The 22,642-nt window shown below is 39.5% G+C and overlaps 1 protein-coding gene across 1 annotated transcript; it reads left to right on the top strand.

Annotated features, from left to right (window-relative positions):
* The first annotated feature begins 387 nt into the window (after nt 1-387).
* Nucleotides 388-21,445, top strand: trpv4 (transient receptor potential cation channel, subfamily V, member 4). The gene is made up of 17 exons (XM_041787640.1): nt 388-567; nt 1,763-1,844; nt 2,279-2,718; nt 4,205-4,380; nt 6,861-7,013; nt 9,178-9,318; nt 10,643-10,941; nt 11,039-11,218; nt 11,340-11,498; nt 14,023-14,115; nt 14,204-14,277; nt 14,611-14,776; nt 16,634-16,700; nt 18,288-18,592; nt 19,599-19,726; nt 19,803-19,924; nt 20,046-21,445. Exons 2-17 carry the CDS (start codon nt 1,836-1,838, stop codon nt 20,144-20,146), a joined length of 2,613 nt encoding a protein of 870 aa, XP_041643574.1. The 5' UTR covers nt 388-567; nt 1,763-1,835; the 3' UTR covers nt 20,147-21,445.
* Nucleotides 21,446-22,642: the final 1,197 nt, after the last annotated feature.

The raw sequence follows: 22,642 nt of genomic DNA, 5'->3' as shown, positions 1-22,642 counted from the left end.
GCTGTCAAAGACTGTAACTAAGGAAATTTTGTCCCTAGTATTATTTCATTTTAGTTTTTCAAAGCACAGACTTAAAATTCTTTTTTAAAACTTAGGGTTCGTTTTATCTTAGTTAATTATAATGATTTTAACAATTAATTTTAGTTAACTAATAGTTTTAATTAATTATAATTAGCTTGCTATAGACACGTAGTACTTACTATTATGTAAAAAGTCACTTTGTTGGAAATGGAAACAAAAGATTGGGGCACTGGCCGTTATGGAGACAACAGCAGCATCTAGTGGACTTCACTGGTACTGCAACCCCCACTTCCTCCTCGGTTTTCCAAATCTCAGGAAAAGTTAGTGAGCGGCCACTTTGTCCCACCCTAAATCTGTGAAAGCATCCGTTGTTCTGCGGGGTTTTACCGAAGCTCAGACTCACGAATGAGTGAAACAAACCTGAAGAGGAGGCAGACAGCGCTCAGCTCTGGAGAGATAAACTCAAGACTTTCAGAGAATGGCGAAAAACGGCGGAATATTTTGCCTTTTGGGAAACAGAAAATAAGACCTGAAGATTTAATCGAGGTAAGTTACACCACTGATCTGTAGTCTTTGAATATATTCTACATTATGTATGAATATAGTTTAAAAAAAAATTAACGGTATGTAGCCCAAACTCACCATAAAAATTGTTTGGTTGGTAGTTAGACTCTGGTTGGCAGGACAAAGTCTACTTCTGTCTTCATGTCAGTATAGTTAAACATGTTAACACAATATTGTAGTGAATATCGGTATTTCATATTGTCACAATCAAATTAAAATATGTACGTTTTTCACGTTGATTTACATGATTCTCATGTATAATCCATCTATCAATTTGTTTAATTTTTTCAGATCAGTAATATTATTTTTTAAATTTTAATATACCTATGTTTCATGAAAAATTTGGATTTTTTTCCCTCTAGTTATTATGTTGCTCCTGTTGGAGCCTCCACCCCCCCATGCTCTGGATATTGTCTCCCATCAGCAGTGACAGAACAGGAAGCCCCACATCTCTGGGGAAGAGTTAGAGTCACTCAAACTGAGACTTCCACAAGTAGATTTCCTCTCCCTGAGTGGATCATAAGTGATCTTGGATGCTGTTTTGTAATGATCCAGCCCCATCTTTCAGACAGCTTTAATACTAGGTGGGTGCTCTCTGCCCCCAGACGCCTCCACCTCACAACTCAATCCCTCCCTCTCTGTCTGTTAGAATAGTTGATCAAGGGCAGCCTCTCTTTGTTCCTCTTTTTACTATCCGATGCCCACTGAAGTGTAATGGCACGATAATCCCGTGTGTCAGACAGGGATGTGAGTCATGCTTCCCCCTCAGGACCCCAGCTCCCCTGTTTGTGTTGCTCCTTTGCAGTGCAGTCTGGCTTACATAGGTTGTCAGTGTCATGAACAGGAACTCAGGAAAAGGGTGGAGGGTTGTGAGGTTGTCATGTTGTACATGCTCTCTGCTGCAGAAATCAGTCGAGTATTGACTCAGTTTCTATAAGTTAGCAGACAGTTTGTGTAAATCTGCATACTACACAGAACAGCCAATGAGAGGCCAGACTCACAGACACACTATTGGTGTTGGCATCTGTCCTGTCCTTTTTTTTTTTTTTTTCACTTCATCCCCTCCTGAAATAACAGAGCTCTTTCTATAGCACCTACTGTAGGAGCAACAGATTTCTTCATGTACCTTTATATCAGTCATGCCTGTGTATTTTACACTTTCTCTCTGTTTCTCTAGGACGGCCTCATGCTTCAGCATCATTTCCAGTCTCCCCTAAAGAGGAATTTGGCACATAACTGTGATAAAAGGGATGAATGAGGTAGAGATTGTGCAATGTATATCCATAAACCTTCTGTAGACCTTAAATGGGATGTCCTAAAGTTCTTTTGGTGTTTGAAGTCATTATAAAATTCTGTATTACTTTATTTTGTAATATAAATGCGTTATGCCTGTCCTCATAACTGCTGTGTATGAACAAAAATTTACGTAATCACTGCTATTTAAGGTTTCCTGGAAGTGGGCCTAACCTAGAGCAAAGGTCAACCTTTAATAGCCTCAAAATGAGTGAAAGAAAATGAACTGAATGTACGTAGAACATATGCTGTTATACATATGTTAATAAACTTCTTTTTGTTCATTAAGTGCCAACATACTTTTCTCCACAAGGCATTTTCAAGACTGCTGTCAGTGTTTACACAGGACGTTTCTGCCTGTCTAAAAGTCACTTAAACTGTTTTCTTGTTTTTATGTCAGGGCCGCTCTGCCATACTCCGAAGGTGCCACCTTGTCTTGTCCAAGGCTGACACCCTCGACTCATCTGCCAGAGCTACTCTCTCTGTGGACGATGGCAGTGCCTCCCAGCCTGACAGCGACGCAGCGTTCCCCCTGTCTGAGATCTCAGACCTCTTTGAGAGTGAAGATGGCTCCCCGGCGACTCAAGACACGAGTCAGACTTCGGCCCAGGAGCAGGTTCAGCCAAGTCAGCCGGCAGACAGCAAGCAGAACCTGCGCATGAAGTTTCAGGGGGCATTCAAGAAGGGCATTTCTAACCCTATGGACTTACTGGAATCTAGCATATATGAGTCAAATGTGGTCCCTGGCCCAAAGAAAGCACCCATGGACTCCCTTTTTGACTATGGCACCTACAGGAACACCAGCAACCAGAAGAAACGGAGGAAGAAGCTCCCAAGAGGGTGAGAAGGGGCCTCGTTGTAAAAAAAAGATTAATTGTAGGCAGTTTCAGGATTTACAGTGCATATAAAAAGTATTAATCCTCTTGGATGTTTTCCCCTTTTTTTATTTTATAAATCAATCATGGCCAATATAATTTGACAAAAACCCCTTCTTTAATGTTATAGGGAAAACAGAATAATGCCGATTAAACAAAAACATGTAAGGTAAAGTAAGTGACTGCATAAACATTCACCCCCTTTAATTGACATATAGTCACTGGTTTACCAGTGTTCCTGGCTACCATTACACCATAAAGACAAAAGAACACTCCAAGCAACTCAGAGAAAAAGGTTATTGAAAGTATAAGTCAGGGGATGGATACAAAAACATTTCTAAGGCACCAAATATCCCACATTAAATCCATCATCAAGAAATAGAGGGAGTATGGCCGAGTTGCCGAGATCAGATCGTCCTCACAGACTGAGTGGCCGTGCAAGAAGAAGACTGATTAGAGAGGCTACTAAGACACCTATGACTACTCTGAAAGATTTACAAGCTTCAGCAGCTGAGATGGGAGAGACTCTGCCCACAACAACTGTTGCCAAGGTACTTCACCAGTCAGAACTTTACGGGAGGGTGGCAAAGAGAAAGTCACTGTTGAAGAAACTCAAAATTTAATCTGGACTAGAGTTCACCAAAAGATGTGGGAGACTCCATGGTCAAGTGGAAGAAAGTTCTTTAGTCTGTTGTGCAGTGTTTGGCTGACAGTAAACACTGCACATCACGCAACACATCATCCCCACTGTGAGGCACGGTGATGGCAGCATCATGCTGTGAGGATGTTTCTTGGCACCCGACTCAGTGCTGTGATTGCAGCCAAAGTGTATCTACTAAATACTTAATTGAAGGGGGTAAATATTTATGTAGTCACTTATTTTACATATTTTATTTAATTGACCATACTTTATAGAAATCTGTTTTCCCTTTACATTAAAGAGTTTGTTTTTGCTTTTCTTGTTAAAGAAAAAAAAAAAGGTTTACAGTGTGTTTTAACAGTGCTGAAAGCACCCTGGACATAACAACTGGTTTGGAAAAACTATCATAAATTGGAAAATCTTCTACAACTGCAGACAGAGGTGTGCCACATAAGGAATTACACACACGTGTACATGCGCAGACATACACACTGTTAACTGAGCAGTGCCTCATTCACTGATCTAACACAGAGAGTGTGTTGTTGGTCAGTCTGTAGCCGTTGAGGTAATATTTTTGCTGCTCTCAGTTCCTGGCTGCTCTACCTGTCCCTTACACAGAGGTCTACTTACTTCAGCACTCAAGGGTGTGGCTGATTGCTCAAAAGATGGTTTGTACATCAAACACACATTTAGTCTGCTAGTAATGAAATGTGCAAAAGAGTTCATGGATTTAAACTCAAGATTTTGGTGAAATCATCCAACAGTAAATGTGAAACAAACTTAGACCACCTTATGTTTTCTGTCTTTGTAGTAAAGCTGAGGTATCCTGTGATGATGCTGATACTATGCAGGCCCCAAAAGTGATGAAAATATTCAACCGCTCCCTCCTCTTCGACTGTGTGTCACGTGGAGACGCCGGAGACCTTGAGGGCCTGTTGGATTACCTGCAGAGCCAAGATAAAAGGCTAACAGATGAGGAGTTCAGAGGTGAGATGAAAATGTGAAGCATCACTTGATCAAATTTCTGTGTCCTTATTTTGTCTCTCCAAACTACGGTTCATGGGCCGACTGCAGCCAGTCATGCAGACTCAATTGATCCACAGCTGATTCTAAAGAAAAAAAATGGTTCACATTCACACATGAAGCTTGTGCTTTATTATATGTACTTCTTAGTTTTGACTTAGTATTCTGCGCTGTCTTATTAATCTGTAAACAAACATTTTGACAAGAGAAATTAAGAGACTTTTTTTCATGACTAAATTAGGATGACAAAGTAAATGGTCAGCTCACATCCTGACTGGGGACAGATCCAGTGGTAATGGAGACCAACCAGTGCCCCTAAAATCTGACTGGCTACCCCAAAATCTCTAACAATGATTGGCTTGTTGCCTTGTTAGCCATCTGTGAGAAGCTGCTTCTTTTAAGTATTTTCAGTTACTAAGAAGATCTTAACCTACATGTATTTGTTTGGTTTAACTTAATTCAGTACACAAAAGGTGAGGCTAATCAAAGAGGCCCAGATTTTTGTGTGCATAGCCCTCAATGAAAAAGTTTAGCCACCCCTGCTCTAAACCAACAACTGAAAAGGTAGCCAACAAGAGAACATGCAGGAGACTTCTGTTTATTCTGGTGAAGACGGCGTGAAATCTCCTTTCACTCATTTCATAAAGATACTGCAGAAGTCCTCCACTTGAATGTGGACTCAGCCGTAGCCTCCATAGCTTTAACTCAGCTGACCTTATGTGTTCTCATTGCCTCTCTTTCTGCTGTTTAAGGCTCAGAGGGCATGATAGGGAAAAGGTGGAGTAATGTTAGAGTCTTTGTCCTGCCAGAGTCATGCAGAGGAAGCTTCCTGTATGTATGTGAAGTTATTTTAGGATTATAACAAGGAGTGGAGAGAAATCACAGTAAACTGTAAACTCCTTCAGAGACTTAAACGGAGCTTTACTGTCTATTTTAAAGCTGACAGGCTAAAAATAGGACAGGACTTGCTGAACCCCTTTTTTTTCTTATAGTTGAGCTTATCATTTCCATGCAACTAAATTCCTCCTATATCCTACACTGAAAAAGAGAATAGTGGGATAAACTTAAAAGATTAATTCAAGTGGTTACATACAATTGAATTAAGTTTTCCTACTCAAATTAACAAGTTGTATTAACACAGTTTCTTTGAGTTAAATGCATTTACTTTTAAGTTAAATCAACTCAGTTTGACCTGTATATTTATGTTGAGTTAACTTAATTTTTGAAAGTTAAGCTTTATGGAAACTTTCCTACACTTAAAAAAGTCTGTTTAAGTCCAACTCAAAACAACATACTTTTTGTGAAGCTTCATTTTCTTCATCCACTGTAATTTCCTCTTTTTTCTATGATACATTTTAATCTTGAACATTAATGTTACTGATGGTAGGCTAACTAAGTGACTGCAAGAAACAATAAAGGTGTACACTGAACGAAGAAGTCTTCTTCCATCATATTATCTCAGTATACCACCCAGTGTGTAACATGGTTCCTCTCCACAGGCTCTAAGTAAGTCAGCAACTTCACTCATGGTGCAAAAGTGTCTGATGCCCAGAGGCATTCTGGGAAAACTCTCCTGATTAAAGGATTATTGACAAATAATTTTAGGACAATGACAATAATACTGAAAGTGATTGAGTATTGATCACTTAAAACTGAAACCTTAGAAAAACAGTAATGAAATGGCTGTTTTGAAATTTTTCTTTACACAAGTCCATGTTTTTTCACAACCTTCTACTTTTCATTTTTACAGTGACTGACATTTCTAAGCTGTGTAGAGACGCAGTGCTCAGCTCTGGCCATCTCTGTGGCTTATTTGTTATTTTGTCTTTTAACAAAAACGTCACTCCATAATGAGTATTAACTAAAAGCAACCCATCAGTTTTGTTACATGGATACATTTCACATAAAGAGGAGAATGCTTTGCAAGAACCAGGAAGGACATTTTTAACAGATTTTCTCCCTTATTATGTGATTCATCCATTACATGAAGACTGGAGTTTGTTAGGTAAGCAGACATTGTGGAGTAAAGTATTTACCAAATAAAGTCTTCAGTTCAAAACAGCAATTACGCTAAGCAATGTTGCTTTGAGTATTGCAGTGCAACATTACTTGTGATCTTTTGTTACTGATTCGACAGAGACCCTTGAAGCAGAATTTGTGCATTTAAGTGGCTGAATAAAGTTGCAATATTTACTTTCTTTTTTTAAACATTAACCTTTAACATTAAAAATCGAACTCAGCGAATACACTGATGAAATGGTAAAGTCGAAAATGATGGACTATACTGTTACAGTTTGTACTATTAATCTATGCTTACAACATCAACTTTTGATAAAGCTTAGTAAAGTTTAATCTTTTACTTTGATGTATTTGAAATATGATGGGTACTTTAATACTTTAATTTGTAGAGTTTAAATGTTTGTTTTAATGTCTTTAACCACCAGAGCCATCCACAGGTAAGACCTGTCTGCCTAAAGCCCTGTTGAACCTCTATGGTGGAACAAATGACACCATCCCTGTGCTGGTGGACATTGCAGAGAAGACCGGAAACCTCCGAGAGTTTATAAACACTCCTTTCAGGGATGTCTACTACAGAGGTATGTATTACCGAATAATGGAAGCATGCAGTTACATAAAAGTAATATATTATTTCAGATGAATGTCTTTGTCTTTGTGTCTTATATAATAGCATACACCAGCAAGATTCCTTCATCTTTTACTGTGTGACAGCTGGCAGATTGAGTGTTTTGTTTAGGGCTCCTGATGCTTGCTGGTGGGTGAGGCCCAGTTTTGTGAAAAAGAAGCAGTATTTACAGTTTGTATGTGTACAGGGATTGTTTATAGCTCTGTAAATGACAAGTTCCAGATCTTTTTTGTTTGACTTTTATCCCATACACCAGCGGTTTCCAACCTTTTTCCTTTGGAGCCCCCAAGTCTGTATTTAATAAATGCTGAGCCCCGCATGACCCACATAAAATACACACAAAATACCATGCTGTCAAATATCAACACGATTATAGTTGTTTCATTAACAAAACCCAAAGGAAATAGTTCAACACATGTTTTTCTTACCAAAAGTCTTTAATCAGAGGTTTTTATCTTGATCTTAGTTCATATACACAATTATGATTTTGACTGCTTCAGTTCCAACAGGACACCTATAATTATCACAAATATTGAATAACTGAGTGAATTTCCGTGGTGATGAGACTTGCTATAAAACAGAAACTGTTTTATGCCAGTTAAGTACAATCAAACTGTAATACTGTTGTAAAATTGACTCAAATCACATATATTTAACTATTTACACCAGTAATCATCAACTGGTGGCCCGAGGCCACATCAGGCCCCCCAAAAACTTCCCATACGGCCCCCAGAATATGACCAAATTCAGAATAAGTGAGAAGGAGAAAGGTGTTATGGTTTTTAGGATGTATAATACATATCGCTATTAAATCAACCCCAAAAACGATTAATGTTGAAAAAGTTTTATCAGGAGTGACTTAACATTCAATCTGCTTTAACAGAAATCCACCTGTCAGCCACGATGAGTTAATGTGCATAATAAACCCAAGCTTATCAGTCTAATCCTGATTAAATCTGCAGTTTTCTGAGTCAACTTTCCAATTCAAGCCAAAATATCTCAACCGTTTCCTTGAGGCTGGCTGCAATAAAAGCAGTAGGGACTGAGCTCCCTGTTAATCCCTAGAAATTAAAAGAAAATAAAAATACTTACAAAATAATAATTATTAATAGACATATATAGATAGATACAGATAGTTAACAGAACAAAATATTTGTTCTATTTTATCTTATTTGATGGCCTGGCCCACACAGCAAAATCTGGCCCTTGTACAACTCTAGCCGATGACCCCGGTTTCATACATGTATTTTTTTTTAACAGTTCCATCAGAGAACCTAAAAAAAATCAAAAATATTGAATGTCTGAATTAATTTAAGCAGCAATTAGGCTCACAGTAAAAATAAAAATGACATAAATACAATAAAACTGTTATAAGGTTGTGAAACTGACCAGAAATCAGGCCCATTTTAATAATTATTTCTTGAAAGTTTGTATAAATTAGTCAAATTTACCACTCTTTGATTTTTTAACTAACCTGTGGTTACATCTTGTACACTATGGAGTTCTGTCATCCTACATAATAATAAGTCATTTTCAAGAAAACATCTGTAGTATGGTTGCTAGATGAAATGGCCGCGTCTTAATTTAGACATCATTCTACACCCCAAAATGGTCTGATCAGACATGGTGCCTCCATTTTTTGCTCTAAAATTGCAGTAATTGCTAGACATCCTATGCAAACAAAACCTATCATGACATGTAGCACTACTATTCACCTTCATATGTGAGTTTCATCATCTTACCATTATGATGTGAGACCAAAAGAGATGAAAAACTGTTTTTTGAGTTCTGGAGGAAACAGGAAGTTTGAGACGCTTTGTGCCACTTGACTTGACTTGACTTGACTGACTGGCTAAGAAAACTCATCCTGGTTTAACTGTATTACAGAGAGTTGAGGGGAGGCCACTAAAGAGACCAGATATGGTTCCTTGCCTTGTAAATGGTTAAGGGCTCATTTTTGTGTGGTTTTAACCAATGGAAACAGCTTGCACATAAATGTTGCTACAGCTCCTTGGAGCTTTTTGTGTCTTTTTAATGACCTCCACCCCCAAGCTCATAATTGGTCTCTAAAATTGGGCCCTTAAACTTTCTGTATTGTTGTGTTTGTGTCTTATCAGGCCAGACAGCACTCCACATTGCTATAGAGCGGCGTTGTAAGCAGTATGTGAAACTGCTGGTGGAGCAGGGAGCCGACGTTCACGCCCAGGCCAGGGGACGCTTTTTCCAGCCCAGAGATGAAGGGGGCTACTTCTACTTTGGTAATGACCTTTGTCACATAAAAGTTCTTCTTTATTCTGTTTGACAAACCTTTTACTTTTACAGTAGGATCATAGTGAGACTGTTACACGTATGTGTGTTGATAGTAACGTGGTGTGCCTGTGGTATTCATGGCTTCACTCTTTTAATGAAGCTCAGAAGTTGTTCTGTCTTTTACATCATTGAGGTAATACCGTTTTTTATGTGCTCTACAGCAGCTGCCATCATAAAGTAGTTAGGGCCTTGTGCATGGTCCGGCAGAAATGTGTTACTGTGGAGAATGAGGTGACATTGAACCCACCCTTTTCCTTATTGTCACGTGGCAGGTTTGCCTGAGAAAGCATGACTGTAGTTTAGAGGTGAAGTCTAGCCTGAATGTTTTTTGAATGAGAAACTGTCATTAGTGGCTCTCCGCAAACACATGAAAAGACAAGCATTATGTCATATGTTAATAAGGCATGTTTAGTCAAAGGTGTCTGTGTACTGAAAAAAGTAAACATCCTTCACTGAGCCTTCTTTTGGCAGGACTTCACTGACCTGTGGGGTAATATAAACAAAGCCTGTAAACTAAACTCAACACTGCCCTCTGCTGGTACAGTGGAGAGGCCTGCTTATGTATGGCACCAAGAAAGTAATGTGTTTTATGTATGGAAGTGTCCTTTCAACCTTGGGATGATACTGTAGCAAGTATGATCCTTTCTAACGCCATTCTCCATAAAGACTGAAACAAGGTTGATACAGCGTGTTATGGACCCTTATTTTATTTTCTACCCTCCCCAGTTTTAAGAATACTTCATTTGATAACATTCATGTGTTATATTCCTCACTCATCACTGAGAAGATGATTTCTATTTGCACTTAGCACGCTTGTCATTCCCAAATCCCAGCGTGTCCGGGCACAGTGTGAGTAATTTGCTGCGGAGCTTTGCAGCGAGGTGAACAGGAACCTGGCAGGGCTGACGGCTAATGGGATTTAGACTCACGCTAACACTCTGCATGCACCCGTGCAAATCCATGAAGAGGAGCGTTTCTATGTGAGGTGACAAAGTAATCTGTCACCCATGGCAACGGCTCATTTTCAGCAGCTGCTTTTGGCACTCTGGCCCCATTGCGCCCCTCCCTCCAACAACTGCTAATTGTGCTGTTTTCATAGCGGGGATTTAAGTAAAATCTTTGATCCATGTTTAGTATGCTTTGCAAAAACATACAGATGCCAGCCACAGTTCTTAATTAACCCTCCTGTTGATTTGCTTATTTTTAATCTGAAATACAGTTCCCCTTAATCTCCTCTGAATTCATCAGTGCTCTCTTTCTCTGTTTGTGCAGGTGAGCTGCCTCTCTCCCTGGCTGCATGCACTAACCAGCCAGACATTGTGCACTACCTGACCGAGAATCCACACAAAAAGGCCGACCTGCGACGCCAGGATTCTCGTGGAAACACAGTGCTGCACGCCCTGGTGCACATTGCAGACAACACCAAGGACAACACCCGCTTCCTCACAAAGATGTATGACCTGCTGCTCATCAAGAGTGCCAAATTGTATCCAGACTACAACCTGGAGACTGTGCTCAACAATGACTGCATGTCGCCTCTCATGATGGCCGCCAAGCTGGGCAAGATAGGGGTAAGGAAAATGAAACATCAACATAAGAAATGTTCTCCTTGTTCATCTTTAAGTCCAGGTCAAAGATCAGCAGCTCAGCTTGTCACTTTTCCTCCAGGTTTTCCAGCACATTATCAGACGTGAGATCAAGGATGAGGAGGCTCGTCATCTGTCTCGTAAGTTCAAGGACTGGGCTTACGGGCCAGTGTACTCGTCCCTCTATGATTTGTCTTCACTCGATACATGTGGAGAGGAGCCATCGGTGCTGGAAATCCTCGTCTACAACAGTCGCAATGAAGTGAGTGGGAATGTTTTGAAGGCTCATTGTTATTTCAAATGTGAAAAAAGAATCCAAGATCTTTTGATGTTGGAAAATTGGTTTCTTTTCATTTTCATTACGTTTCTGTTCCTGTTGTCAGAACCGCCATGAGATGCTGGCTGTGGAGCCAGTCAACGAGCTGCTGAGGGCCAAATGGCAGAAATTTGCTGCTGTCACTTTTTATATCAGTGTGGTTTCCTACCTCATCACCATGATTACATTCACTCTGGTGGCTTATTACCACCCAACACAGGGGACGGTGAGTTTACTGAAAATGTAGACATGGAGACAGTCTGGTCAGACTGCTTTATATATTTTTACAAAAGAAGTATGTGAATGTTTTTTTTTTATATAAAGTGCAATAGGGAGAGTTCTGTTTTTCTTTTGTAAGCCATGCCATATATGGAATAACATCATGCAGTTTGGACAAACTTGCAGAATAAAGAGTTGCAAACATTTCAATTCTCCACATGACACTCATCATCTTCCTTACATGACAATAATGATAGCACTAACATTTGAGGTATGGCTATGAAAAAGCAAGGCTGACGCTGCAAAACAATTGTATCTTTCAATGTCTTTCTCCTACAATCTCTTCCTCTTCTGCATCAACACATTGCTGCATTCGGGTCTTCCACTGATCGAAACCAGTGCAGTAGGTCTTCTTCAGACAGTTTTCTTAGAACCTCCACTGTTCTTGTCTTAATGTCTGACACAGACTCAAACGTGTTCCTTTGAGCACAGGTTTGGTCTTAGGAAAATAGAAAAAGTAACATGGTGCTAGATCAGGTGAAGAGGAAGGGTGATCAGGCTCTGTGATTTGTTTATGGACCAAAAACTGCTTTACCAAGACTGCAGTGTGAGCTGGTGTCTTGCATTGATGAAGAATGAAACCATTATTCACAGTTGAGGTCTCTTTCTTTGGGCTGTTTCTTACCGTTTTTCTAACCTGATACGCCAGATGGATTTTTTTCACACAGCCATCTGGAAAACCTCCCATAGACGGTGTTTGGAAAAGGGCAGAGCCTTTGAAAAATAACTCACGAGGGTGACTGGATGAACGTTCTGTCTGTCACATCTTTGAAGTTTTTTTTCAATGCACTGGCTGCTGTTTTGTCTCAGGATCGTATTGGAAGATCCAAGTCTCATCACACGTATTCACTCCCTCAAGAAAATGTGGGTTTCCTTCAGTTTGATCCAACATGTCTCCATAAATTTTGCACACACTTTTGTCACATTTGAAGTTTAATCTTTCTCAACGGAGACCATTTTTGCTTTTATTCTTATCCTGAGTTTTCAAACACGTTGAACAATTTGTTCTATTAGTTGGATGTTTCAAGAAGTTTTTGATGTGCATTGCGGTCCAGAACATTCATCGTCTTGGACTTCCTCTCTGCCTTCACTAAATTTTTTGTGCCATTCAAAAACATGTGCATGTGACATGCACTGTTCTCTATACACCTTAGTTAATGTGCCAAAAGATTTAGCTGTTGGTTTTTTTTCAACTTCACCTAAAATTTAAAGTTAATGCGTTGCTCAACCTTTAAGCTGCACTTCTGCTTGCACACTGCTTGCAGTAGCTAGCAGTGAACTAAAGATGTCACTTACTGGAAACTTATAGCAGTTGTGAGTGAATACCCAACCTTTAATATCTAACACTCAGTGTGACTGAACCATGTGGTTTGATCCTCATAAGAGCAGTCTTAATATTTAATAGCCATACCTTGTATGTATGCTAAATATGAAGCTACAGCAAAAAGCTGGTTAGCTCAGTGGTTTTAAATTGGCAGGGCAGGACCCAAAAGTGGTCATGAATGTGTGCCTGAAATAACAATGTCATAAAGTCTGTAAGGTATGGAAGCCCTAAGCAGAGATACATAAATGTATTTTATTGTACCTTTTTTTGCTGTGATCATCAGTAAATGTTGGCCATTTTTTCAAGATCTTGACTTATTTGTCTTGTTATCAATGCTGGTTTTCCCATGATAATGGATTTATTTCCTGAGATCTCTGGAAAAGAACCAAAATTTACATGTTATCATGGGGAAAGAATAAAATTCAATGTCAGTGTGAATGTTGATGTTGAACTTTAGAATCATGATTCCTCATTAAGGAGGTGGCAGTGACCTGAGGCTAGACGAGCCTAGCATTAAAAATCAGACGCAGACTAAATCCAAAGGCATGACTTTATTTTCAGAAGAAAAGGAAAATATAAATCTGCCTACTTTCACATTTAAATTCTTCTTATCATAAAGGCTCCTATTTATTCAAATTGTGTGCAACCTGAACCGTCGAATGTCAAATCTGGGTTTGACTTTCTACTGGCGGAGCCAAATGACCAATCATTAACATCATAATAAGAAACTGTGACCCAATTTTCTGATACTTTTTGACCAATCTGATTTATTTACGGTAAAATAAAACAGTTTTGACCTCAGACAGTGCAAAAAATTTGACAAATAGGAGACAGGACAAAATAAGCATGCTTTTCAAGACTTTCATTGGCTTTTTAGCACAAATTCTCTCAAGGCAGACATTAGCAACCCACTTGAAAGGGCCATGTGACCCGCTTTTGGGTCCCCTCCCACCAGTTGAGAACCAGTGTTCTAATCTGAGCCAAGTTTTAAGACTGCTATAGCTCTAACTTTATTCTGAATAATCAAATATAAGTTGGCTGTAGTTTTTATGAAGTGTTATATCTTCACTTGGTACTAACACTTTAAAATTGAATTAGATCTAAATGAATAAAAGTCATAAGAACGTCTTACCTTATTTCCTTCCAGCCTCCATACAGCTACACAACATCGTCTGACTACTTGCGTATGTCGGGGGAGATTATCACCTTGGCATCTGGAATTTTCTTCCTCCTCACCAACGTGAGTCAATGCACTCTGATGTCTCAGACTGAACCTTGTAACCTGCATTTTTGTTGTTATTATAGAAGTGTTTTCCTGCTCTCTGTAGATTAAGGACCTCTTCTTGAAGAAGTGCCCTGGGGTGAAGTCTTTATTCATCGATGGATCTTTTCAGCTGCTGTAGTAAGTCTCCATCCTCCATCCCAGCTCCCCCTCTTCCTCACTTTTTGCCCCTGTTGACTTTTACTTGAGGCAAATTTTAATTGAGTCATCTAATTAATTCCTCAACCTCCTCTTTGGCATGTTTTCATAGTTTACATCTTTAATTAAACACACAATATAAACAAAGAGCAGCGAGTGCCGAGCACCTCTATGAACTGTGTTGATGTTTCATTAGCAACATGGCTCTGATGTCGGCACTCTGCTAAAACGCCAGCAGTCATGTCTTCTTGGTTTCTTGTGTTACCTCAGCTTCACAGACTTTTCCTAAAAAACATCTTTTTCTTGCCTCTTTAGCTTCATCTACTCTGTACTGATTGTCGTCACTGCTGTGCTCTACCTGTCTGGCATTGAAGCCTACGTGTCTGTGATGGTGTTTGCACTTGTCCTGGGCTGGATGAACACTCTGTACTTCACTAGAGGCCTGAAGCTCACTGGAACCTACAGTATTATGATTCAGAAGGTAAGATCATAGTAAAAAAAAAAAGACATATACAGTGCTTAACAAATTTATTTAGACCACCCGTCGTATTTGTCCCAGAGACCATCCAGCATCATGAAGTGCTTTAATGTGGACTCTTTCATTTTCAGTGAGCTTTCCATGTTTTACCATTTTGAACAGAAATGAGGAATTTCAAACTGAATTCACCTTTTTATACCCAAATTTGAGCCGGCTCACTGGGCTTCTCTGAGAAGTCAGAAATGAATCAAGCATAACATTCAAACACTAAAACTCATTTTTCTGTTCAGGAATGCAAGTAAATAATTATAATTTGACATTTTAATCAATAAATATTAATGTGCTTTACTATTTTTTCAGTTTTTTTGTAAATCAGTAAATTTGAAAATTCATGGATAACAATAATAATTATGTTTTAGCATTAAAAATATCATTTGGGTTAAAGAGCTTCTACATATTGGTTTATTAACCATTGCAGAAATATAAAGGTGATTTTGGTCATTACCAGTGCTGTTAATTTAGGGCAGCTGTGGCATTAACCTTACTTTGGTTAGGGTTAGGGTGGTCTAATACATTTGTTAAACACTTTATACATTATATTGCCAAAAGTTTTCGCACACCTGCCTTGCCTCATATGAACTTAAGTGACATCCCATTCTTAATCCTTGGGGTTTAATATGACGTTGGTCCACCCTTTGCAGCTGTAACAGCTTCAGTTTTTCTGGGAAGGCTTTCCACAAGGTTTAGGAGTGTGTTTATGGGAATTTTTGACCATTCTTCCAGAAGCGCATTTGTGAAGCACATACTGATGTTGGACGAGAAGGCCTGGCTCTCAGTCTCCACTCTAATTCATCCCAAAGGTGTTCTATCAGGTTGAGTTCAGGACTCTGTGCAGGCCAGTCAAGTTCATCTACACCAAACTCTCTCATCCATGTCTTTATAGACCTTGCTTTGTGCACTGGTGCACAGTCATGTTGGAACAGGAAGGGGCCATCCCCAAAGTTGGGAGCATGGAATTGTCCAAAATCTCTTGGTATGCTGAAGCATTCAGAGTTCCTTCCACTGGAACTAAGGGGCCAAGCCCAGCTCCTGAAAAACAACCCCACACCATAATTCCCCCTCCATCAAACTTTACACTTGGCACAATGCAGTCAGACAAGTACCGTTCTCCTGGCAACCGCCAAACCCAGACTCGTCCATCAGATTGCCAAATGGAGAAGGGCAATTCGTCACTCTCTACTGCTCTAGAGTCCAGTGGAACCCATTCCATGAAGCTCCTTATGCACTGTTCTTGAGCTAATCTGAAGTCCACATGAAGTTTGGAGGTCTGTAGCGATTGACTGTGCAGAAAGTTGGCGACCTTTGCGCACAATGAGCCTCGGCATCCGCTGACCCTGCTCCGTCATTTTACGTGACCTACCACTTCGTGGCTGAGTTGCTGTCGTTCCCAATCACTTCCACTTTGTTATAATACCACTGACAGTTGACTATGGAATATTTAGGAGTGAAGAAATTTTTACGACTGGACTTGTTGCACAGGTGGCATCCTATCACAGTACCACACTGGAATTCACTGAGCTCCTGAGAGCGACCCATTTTTTCACAAATGTTTGTAGAAACAGTCTGCATGGCTAGGTGCTTGATTTTATAAAGCTGTGGCCATGGAAGTGATTGGAACACCTGATTTCAATTATTTGGATGGGTGAGTGAATACTTTTGGCAATATAGTGTGTGGGGGTGTGTGTGGGGGTGTGTGTGTGGGGGTGTGTGGGTGTGTGTGTATATATACATTTATAGGGAGTCAGTCTTCACCATCATCAAACAGTATTGATTAATGCTGATTTTATTTTTGTTTCTTAGATTCTATTTAAAGACCTTTTCAGATTCCTGCTGGTGTATGTGCTCTTCATGATTGGATATGCATCAGGTAGGTTTATTATACAGGTACAGCCTCAAATTCAGTGATGTTTGGACATGCGGGGTACACCCTAGATTGGTTGTCAGTCAGGCTTTTGAGGCAAACAACCAGGCACGCTCACACTCACACCTCTGTGCAATTAAGGTAGAAACCAGTTAGCATAAGGAGCATGTTTTTGGTCTGTGGGAAAAAGCCAAAGTACCTGGAGAGGATCCACGCAAGGCAACAACGCTAAACCTCACAGCCTGTTTGGACATCATGTGCAGTGTAAATAAAAACAGAATGTTGTGATTTTCAAAGTATTGAACCTCCATATGTAACTAAATATAACACAAAGACAGCATATCAAACATTGAGAATGATGAATTTCATTGTTTTTGGCCTACTGGTTAGTTCACTCCCTGAGTACGCAGGCAGCCCAGTTTCAAGTCTGGCCTGTGGCTCCTTTCCTGCATGTCTCACCCCCACTCTCTCATCTCTGTTTCAAGCTCCATTCACTGTCCTCCTCTATGAAAAAAAGCATAAAAAGCCCCAAAAATACATCTTTTCTTTTTGGCATTTTTATACCTATTCATGTTACTAACCCATTAGCAGTTTACCATTTTAACCCTGAGATATTTCACTGGGTTTTTTTTTCTTTCAGCATTTCATAAGATTTCCAGGCTTTTGTCCCAATGTTTTTGTAAACATGTTGTCAGCATCAGTTGAAAAACTAATTTTCTAAGAACAGCACAATTTCTCAGTTTTAATATTATTAATGTCCTCTTTGTGATATTGTCATTACTTAAAGGTTTTAAAAATCAGCATTACTTTAAGTTATACCCCCTTTTTTGCTGAAAATGATTCTAGAAATGTTTTTACCTGTTGGGAAACTTACAAGGTTAAGCTAACATTACAGCTTTGCATTGGTTTAGCTTCTCTAGCTTAAGTATTCTGTTTTTGTACCAACCAAGCTAACTGTGTAACTTCCAATGTAAAACTTACAGGATACTTCTCTCTTGTCTCATGCTAAATTGAGTAAGCATGTACTTTAAACTAGTAGGAAGTTGCTCATGTTTTGCTTTAATGCCATGCTAGGCCCCGCCCACCCACATGCTAGCTTTTGTTTGAAGGAAAATAAGCTAGCTACCAGAACCTTATTTTCCGTCTTTCATGTTTTATTTTACTTATTTATTTATGTTTGATGACCAGTCCAGGGTGTACCTCACCTCTCGCCCAATGAAAGCTGTGATAGGCTCCAGCACACCCGCGACCCCTAACGGGATAAGCGGTATAGAAAATGGATGGATGGATTTATGTTTGATAATAATAAAAAATTTGATTGTTTATTAAACTACCAAGTTGAGTTTTTTGTAGGAAATGGTGTCTGACTGTTTCCAGCTAGAAGTCTTTTTGCTGAGCAAGGCTAGCAAAAGTAATCTTATAAGTCTAAAAAGGCTAGCTACCTCCTAGCTGAAAGCTTCATGGACAGACATGACAGTTGTATATTGACTAAATGTGTCTTTCCTTGAAAAAGCAACAAGTTAATTTCCCATGCATTTTTAACTATTACTTTAGATGACACATAATCTGTTGCTCTCTGTCTCCACTGCACAGCCCTGGTGTCTCTGCTGAAAGCGTGCCCTCCCTCAGGCACGGACTGTGGTGGGGAATGCCCAACCTACCCGAAGTGCAGAGACCCCGACACCTTCAGTAACTTCTTACTGGACCTATTTAAGCTGACCATTGGGATGGGAGAACTGGACATGATCGACAGTGCACAGTATCCTGCAGTCTTCCTCATCCTACTGGTCACATACATTATCCTCACCTTTGTGCTGCTGCTCAACATGTTGATCGCTCTTATGGGGGAGACAGTGGGACAGGTGTCCAAGGAGAGCAAGAAGATCTGGAAGCTTCAGGTGAGCAAATAGTATGTGTTATTTTTAGGGGCAGATAATAATACACAGATAGTTTTGCTTTTAGATGTCCTGGCTCTGAGATATCCCACTGTCAACATCAACATGGTGATATTTTTACACTGTTTAGCTAATGTGCTGTTGGTAGCAGATCACATTTTTACAATAACATTTGCTAACTAGTGCAGACATAAAGAAAACCTAGAGCTGAGCCTAATGGGGAATGTTATAAGCTTTCTTTTGTGTCTTTAGTTTAGTTGTTGGTAAATAACTAAAAGCAACTGATAAATCAATAATTGATGCCAGCACTTGTAGCTATTCTCATGACAATCCATCAGAAGGCTATGTAAAGTAGTTCCACTTAAAATGGAAAATCTCAGCCTCATGGAGGTGCTAAATCCCGTCAGCAACATGTCTGTCTAAACTAGGAATTCATGATATTGGATTTTTCCAATATCTAATATATCGATATTTAGCCAATACCACTACAATGCAGATATGTAAATAAAGTTTGAACCAAAAACTTTTGCTCAGTCAGGACCAACTTTTGTCAAGAAACACACATGATTTGGAGTTAGAAATATTTTTTCTTTATTAGCAGTTATTAATGTGCATGTATGGCTGTTCCTGGATCCCCTTGCCCCTTCTACAAGCCTACGTGGAAAGCATCAAGCAAGAAACAGCACATGTTCCTGCCGTTCCTGTGCCTACAAGGAAAGCCTGAGGCAGGGAGAGAAGCAGCCAAAAATTCAGAGCAGTGCAGGCATCAGTGAGAACAGAATGACATAGATTTAGTTGGAAGCAGAATAAAGGAGGAGCTGGGGTGGAGGAGGGCTGCAAAAAAGTGGCTTGCAGAGGGAGCAGTGTAGCGCCACATTATGTAATAACGCCATATTATGTAATAACCCTAACCATAGGACTTAGTGTGGGCTCCAAGGTATGCCCTACCCAACTACCTCGCCCTAACTCTATAACTATTCAAACATTTTTGCCTTTTGTGAATTCGTAGTGGGCAACAACGATCTTGGACATTGAGCGCTCTTTCCCAGTCTGTCTTCGTAAGTCTTTTCGAGTCGGCGAAATGGTGACAGTGGGGAAGAACTGGGACGGCACACCTGACCGACGCTGGTGCTTCAGGTAATTTGTGTGCATCACTCTCACAGTTGCCACTCTAAAGAAAACTGTCAATCCCAACTGTACCTTGTTGTATCAGGGTGGACGAGGTGAACTGGTGCCACTGGAATCAGAACCTGGCAATTATCAATGAGGATCCAGGCAAGAATGAGACATGCCAAGCCAACGGGTTGCAGCAGAGTGTCAGAGCCTTGAGGAGAGGTAAGGTTCTCCCTGTGCTCTCATGAATACATTCGAAGATAAATAAGTATATATTCATGTGGCAGGCACTTACTTATTCATAGAGATAAAAGAAAATCCTTCTGCTTTTCATCCCTTTCAGACCGCTGGTCTACAGTGGTTCCCCGGGCGGTGGAGTTAAGTAAGGGTCCACGGAGTCGTGATCTGGTGGTAGAGATGGAGCCGCTGACGTCCAGGCACTGACACTGTTGTTTTGATAAGACAGCAGAGAGCAATCAGTGGGATCACTCTGCTGGGGACAATTTGGTCAAAAAGTGTAGTAATTTGCATAGATCTCATGTGCCTTTTATTCTGAGAAAGTATAAATACTGCAGCCAGTGTTAATGATATAAGGAGAGACACACTGGATGTATAATACAAGAAAAGAGGAACTGCCTTAAATGATAAATTAAATAGATAGTAATTGTAAATAAGTGAAGTTAGAAATATAAACCCTGAGACAGAAATCAAAAACCAGTTGGGCTGTTATTAGTTCATATTCTCTCATAATATAAGAATACTGTAGATGATTTATCATAAATCAGTGCTATGGCTCTGTATTTCAGACACCAGTGGACGATCACTCAGGGATTTTAAAGGGCAAAAAACAATCCTCAGCATGCCAAGGCTCATTTAAGTCTTACAACAAACAGAATCATTAGTTTTCTGTTTGCAAGAAGCTAATTACTGTATTATTGCATTAGCAGTTATTGCCAAAAGCTTTTATAGAAATGCTATCCACTGAATTAATAGCAAATGGAGATAATTCTTTAAAAGGACATTTTATACATATTCTTATTCACAGACTTTAATTTGCTCGCTTAGGATTATATTGTATATGCTTATTCAAATGTTTATGGCCTTCAGTGTGCAGGAAAAAAGCAAAATGTATGTTATTAAGTATATTTCTTTTCCATTTACTATAGTGCATTAATTAATACTTTCAAAACTATAAAAGTGCCTGGCAGTGACTGCCAGTTGAGGCAGTGTAGCTTTCATTTGAACTGAAACAATGCACTATGACAATTTGTGATGTGCACATTATTATATGAACACAAAGACATTGTTCTGAACAAGATGGGCATGATGAGCAGGTTAGAGTTGTCAAGCAAATATGCAAATGCTAGACAATAGCCCTCCATGTTATGGTTTGTCTTTGAATTTCCACAGTTATTGTTCCTTTGCAGCTGGGGTATTTGCATAATTAACTCTCAGGCCTCCCCATTATGTGCTTCCCCTCTATTTGCTGCAGTGTTTTCATTGCAATTGGCTCTTTGCCCTATATAGCATCTTGTTTATGCACAGCTACTGTATGTATGCATGTATTTACGTTATTGTGCTGCATGATGAGGTTTGATTAAGAGCAGATAGAGCTTACAGTTCATCTTCAATAATTCATTACTGTTAAAGGTCACAGACAATTGTTCACTATGTTTACGTTGTTTTATAGAGACAAATGTCTATAGATTTTTATATTGTGTGCACAGAACAATAAACACTGAATTTGTTTTATGAGTCACACAGTTGCCCGCCTGCTTTTATTTGATACAGAATGTGCTGTTGGGGCTGCGCAGTGATGCAGAGGTTAGCAGTGTCGCCTCACAGCAAGACAGTTTCTGGTTTAAATCCCAGTCTGGCCTTTCTGTGTGGAGTTTGCATATGTTCTTCAACTTCCTCCCACAGTCTACAGACCTGCTGTTTATGTTTTCTGTTGACTCTAAATTGTCTGTAGGTGTGAATGTGTGCGTGACTGGTTGTTTGTTTCTATACGTCAACCCTGGGATTGACATGTGCCCGGTCCAGTGTGTACTCCACCTCACGCCCAATGAACGCTAGGATTGGATTCAGGCTATGGTTTTCAGACTTATGTCATTCTAAAATATGTGTTAAATCTGGACCTCTGAAACTCGTTTTCTCCTTTCTTTGTGCCAGTTGTCGTATTTTAGAGTACTTTTTCATGGTTTGCAGCTCCTTATTCATCCAAAAGCCTCTGCCTAAAACACTTTCTTTTTAACACAATCTTCAACAAGACAACTTTCCTCTTGTTGGTCAGCTCTCTGGAAATTTTTCACTGCTAGAAAGACGTTTTTGTTTAACAGGTGAAGGGGAGTTTGAAAGAGCTGCAGAGGGGCTGCTCTACAGCTTTGAGGGACAGGGAGAACACTGGGTCAGAGAGGTGTAATGGTAGATTTGGTCCAACCTGACATCAGACTGGACTAAATCTCAGAACCAGCATTTCAGGAAACAAATCCAGGGACTACTTTAAAATATGTGTATGTCATGTTTGAAACTTTGCAGATGCATCCAACATTGTAACATTACATGTATATTGATCAGAATTATAGGTCTCCTTTAAATTGTTATTCACTATTATTGAAATAAAAAGATTCTTTGTAAATGGAATTAAGTTTCCTATAATGCTGTAAAATCACCAGTAAATTTTATATTTCATATATGCAAGAAATGAAATACAGTATTTCTTTTATCTTTCCTTAAAAAAACCCTGATTTTTTCTTACCTCCTGAGACTCTGGCTTTTGTTTTGACTGTATTTTTAGTTTCTCCAACTTATTTAGGTTACTCAGGGCCTGATAAGTACAAAACCTGAGCCATGTCTTTTACAGGAAGTAGTGTTCACCAAAAGGTGATGTCTGCATATGAGGACAACAGGCTAATTGTACTGTACAACACACATTTTTTA

This window comes from Cheilinus undulatus, linkage group 5 (genome assembly GCF_018320785.1).
Source record: "Cheilinus undulatus linkage group 5, ASM1832078v1, whole genome shotgun sequence".
Classification (NCBI taxonomy): domain Eukaryota; kingdom Metazoa; phylum Chordata; class Actinopteri; order Labriformes; family Labridae; genus Cheilinus; species Cheilinus undulatus.
This window is presented reverse-complemented; position numbering and strand designations above follow the sequence as displayed.

Bases quoted from the DNA above. Each gene is read 5' to 3' on its own strand.
- trpv4 (XM_041787640.1), top strand. The intron at 10,942-11,038 runs GTAAGGAAAATG...CTTTTCCTCCAG, and splicing joins CCAAGCTGGGCAAGATAGGG to GTTTTCCAGCACATTATCAG. The intron at 16,701-18,287 runs GTAGGTTTATTA...TCCACTGCACAG, and splicing joins CATGATTGGATATGCATCAG to CCCTGGTGTCTCTGCTGAAA.